The sequence below is a fragment of the Hipposideros armiger genome, unplaced genomic scaffold (genome assembly GCF_001890085.2).
Source record: "Hipposideros armiger isolate ML-2016 unplaced genomic scaffold, ASM189008v1 scaffold_228, whole genome shotgun sequence".
NCBI lineage: Eukaryota > Metazoa > Chordata > Mammalia > Chiroptera > Hipposideridae > Hipposideros > Hipposideros armiger.
Window position 1 is genome coordinate 3813 of NW_017731578.1, and position 3847 is coordinate 7659.

A 3847-nucleotide genomic window follows, 5' to 3' on the forward strand; every position below is an offset into this window, starting at 1 on the left:
TTCCCCGGATGCAGTAGTAGTTTCAGGAGCCCTGCCTGTTTGCCTGTCGCAGGGCCACAGCCAGTGACACACACCACAGCTGAGGCCCTCGCTGCCCCCCGGTTGCTGTGCCTTTGCCCGGGTATTTGGTTCTGTTGGAGGGTCCCTCGTGGATCGCCTGCAGTTAGGTCCTGTTAGTATAGAAACAGAAAGACACATCATGGCGGCAGCCCCATGGCGTGCCCAGCAGGAGCCCCAGCAGGCACAGTGGTTACTCACTGTCCACACAGTGATCCCATCTCAGTGGCTGTTCCAAGGCCACGTCTCCACGACTCAGGATGGCTCCTGTCAGTCCTACCTAGCTTGTCGCCTGGACCGCTCTCAGCCCTTCTGGGCCACCGGCTGTGGCCCTAATGTCTTCAGTCCACCAGCAACCTGAAGCATATAGGAGAGCCCCAAAACAATAAATAATAAGAGTGACGGTTTCCAGGTAGTGAGTGCTGTGCACGGACCAAGCACTCTGCCAAGGTCATGACTTATCTTTACAACATCTCTGGGAGGTAGAGATTATTATCCCCATTTTTATAGATTAGGAAACAGACACAAAGAGATGAGGCTACCAGCCAAAGGTACCCCTGTGAGTGGTGAGTATTACACTCCTGGGGACGTGGGAGGGCCTTTGCCACAACCCTTTGAAGGTCCTCCCAGCTGTGGGAGGCCCCTGGCCACCCCTTCCGCCAGGTGGCATAAGGCTGTACCTAGGAACTGAGAGTTAAGGACTGGCCTTCGAGTCTGGGGTCTGCCCCTCACTTGCATGCTGTGTGGCTTTGGGAAGCCGCTCAACCTCCCTGAGCCTCCATTTTATCCATCAGTTGGGGAAAACTAGAGGTAAGTGGGAGAGTTGTTCAACATTAACCTACAGTAACAGCACCTACTACAGGCTGCCACCCCTCAGGGCTCCAGCTGCTGCAGCAAATGAAGCAGGCAACAGCCCTCCTGTCGTGGGGCTCATGTTCTTGGGTTAAACAAATCAACAAGAAAAATGTCATCTAGGGCAGGTGTTGGTGGAGTCAGGAAAGGAGTATCTGGGCTGAAAGTGGGTGACAGAGGGTCTGCTCTGCAGGCCCTGGGGAAATGAGCCCCCCAGATGGGGGTGGGCGTGTGCAGACCCAGAGGTGGGAATGAGCAGTGAGGGCTGGACCCTGTGCCCAGACCCCAGCGTGGCTGGCAGGCGACAGTACCCTGTGCCGCTCCCCAGGCCATCACCATCGAGGCCGAGCCTCGGGCTGACGGCAGCCGCCGGACCACCCGCTATGACATTGACATGACCAAGTGCATCTACTGCGGCTTCTGCCAGGAGGCCTGCCCTGTGGACGCCATCGTTGAGGTGAGTGGGCCCCAGGGTGGAGGAGGCCAGGGCAGAGGCTCCTTGGAGGGGCCTGACATGGCTGTGCCTGTACCCTCGCCTGCAGGGCCCCAACTTTGAGTTCTCCACGGAGACGCACGAGGAGCTACTGTACAACAAGGAGAAGCTGCTGAACAATGGAGACAAGTGGGAGGCCGAGATTGCCGCCAACATCCAGGCCGACTATCTCTACCGGTGATGCCCCTGCCCAGCTGGGCCGTAGCCCCTGATGCCCAATAAAGAAGCTCTGACCCCGCCTACCGCCTCTGTCATGAATCCGATTGTCCAGGCTGGGACGGCCCAGCCTGACCTTGACCTGTCGGTCCCTCAGTGGGCCCAGCTGAGCTGGCCCAGCTTTCCAGTGGGACTCTGGGACCTGGCAGGCCCTCGCTGAGGCTAGGCCCTAGGGCTCAGCAGGCCAGGGGCCAGCTCAGGTCTGCCGTTCCCATAATCCTGGGTGTCTGCAGCGGGGGTCTGTGCCTGCCCTCCCCCGAGGGCCACCCACAACTAAGACCCTAAGGACACAGAGCCTCCCTAGGCCAGGCAGAAGTATGTCAGGTGGCAGAAACTCAGGCTAGATCATCCTTGTCGAAGGGCAAGGGGAAGTCTGCTCTGGGGGTGACAGTCATGGGGTGGTGACACAGGCCCTGCTGCCCCTGAGCTGGCCTTGCCTTGCCTCCAGCCACATCCCTTTTCTCCCCAAGTTCCCAGACCAGGCTACTGGCTTGGCTTCTGCTGAGAACTTCCTGCTTTGCAGTCCCAGCAAAGTGGTGTGGTTCCCTCTGAAGCCATACGCAAGCCCAGTGCCACTGGAATAGCCAAAAACAATCTCTTTGAACTTGGTACTGAGCACTGTGAAAGGATTTCAGTACATTCTCAGCAGNGCCTCTCGGCGGACAGGCCGCTCGGTACCGGGAAGGAGTGGCAACGCTTCAAGGTGGGTGTTCGGGGCGCTGCTGCTAGGGCCGGGCCTGGGCAGCGCGGCATCGGGGGCGAGTGTGGCGTCCCCGTTGGCCCTGCAGGCTCAGGGCCCGGGCTTCATCTCGGCTTTGCTCATGATCCGCGGTCCCTGTGTCCTTGAGCGTGTAGCGGGCGGGCCGGGCATCCTCAGGGCGCATGTGCCGCCTGCGATCTTGGGGTCAGAGGTCATGCGGCAGGTCGAGGACAGTGTAGGGTTGGGCGTCTGGCGCTGAAGTCGGTGGTCAAAAGGAATGGGCCCGTTAGAGGTCACAGGTCACGAGAGGAGCACTCTTGAGCCCAGACTAAATGCCTGGCTCTGGGCTACATCCTTGGCGTGTATGAACTCCCTTCGTTCTCATGACCACCGCCCCCCCATCCCCCGCCCCCCCATTTCACATATGGTCAGTTGGCAGTCCGGGAGACAGCTCCAGAAGTTTGATGCTTGGGAAAGGAAATTGATCGTGATGGTTATTTAAGCCTCTAAACTTTAGAGGCTTAACCCGTGGGGTTGCGACCCCTTTGGGGGTCGAACGACCCTTTCACAGGGGTCGCCGGGTACTCGTATGTGGGCGCATCTGCCTGGGGGCCTGAAGACGGATAGAGGAGCGGTGTCTCGGTTCCTAAGACCATCGAAAATTTGTGTTTTCCGATGGTCTTAGGCGACCCCTGTGAAAGGTTGAGAACCGCTGCAAGGGGTTTCCAGCAGGGGAGGACTGGGGGTGTAAAGGAAGGGGTCTGGCCTGGGTTCAGTTCTTGGTCCCAGCCCCCTAGTGTATGACTTTGGTCAAGTCACTTAACATGATTGAGCTGCAGCTTCTCATCTGTGCCTCTCTCATGGGGTGCTTGTAAGGACAAAATGACAGTGCGTGTGTCTCCTATGACACAGTGAACTTTTAATAAATGTCAGCGGCCGCCGGCGGTGTTGTTTGAGTCCGATGTGGAGAGGATGAACTGGAGGGGAGAGATGGGAGGCAGGAGGGATGGATTTTAAATATTTCTTCCATGAGATAGAACTTAGGATCCACACATACTCCCTAAATCTTGCCTGGCTGAGCTGAGTCAGGTTGGAGGGCTGGCAGGTGCCACGCCTGGGAACAGGAAGGCCATCTGTGCCTCTGACAGGAATGGCGTTAAGTAGGGGACAAGATGACACAGTGGCACGGAGGTCAAGGGTCAGGGCTCCTGCACTGCCAGAGTCCCTGGAGGGCCGGGTCTGGGACCCAACACATCCCCCTCGGTTTTCATGCCCACAGATGCGCTGCCTGACTATACCCATGCTGCTTCGGGCCCTGGCACAGGCTGCACACACAGGTAGGACCAAGGGAGCCTTTTCTGGGCCTGGTGGAGCCCAGTGCCCCAGCATGAGGTCGCAGCAGCACAGCATAACCCCTCTCCTTGCAGGGCATCCCCGTGGCCGGAGTCTGCACAGCAGCGCAGTGGCGGCCACTTACAGTGAGTCCCAGGGCACCTGGAGCCTCAGGCTTTTCTGATCATGGTCCTCCC

General features: G+C 58.6%; 1 protein-coding gene and 1 long non-coding RNA gene across 2 annotated transcripts in view; both read left to right on the forward strand.

Moving 5' to 3' along the window:
- The window catches only part of NDUFS8 (NADH:ubiquinone oxidoreductase core subunit S8), a gene marked incomplete at its 5' end in the record, with an annotated part of 4733 nt that extends 3091 nt beyond the window's left edge, over nucleotides 1-1642 (forward strand). The window contains 2 exons of the mRNA XM_019654656.1: nucleotides 1173-1366; nucleotides 1452-1642. Of these exons, the coding sequence (XP_019510201.1) occupies nucleotides 1173-1366; nucleotides 1452-1583 (326 nt within the window). The remainder of the gene's footprint in view (nucleotides 1-1172; nucleotides 1367-1451) is intronic.
- A 626-nt stretch (nucleotides 1643-2268) lies between these two features.
- Nucleotides 2269-3841, forward strand: LOC109389294 (uncharacterized). Its single transcript, XR_002125371.1, has 3 exons — nucleotides 2269-2321; nucleotides 3598-3655; nucleotides 3746-3841. It is a non-coding gene; the product is annotated as an uncharacterized LOC109389294 (long non-coding RNA).
- The last annotated feature ends 6 nt before the right edge of the window (nucleotides 3842-3847 follow it).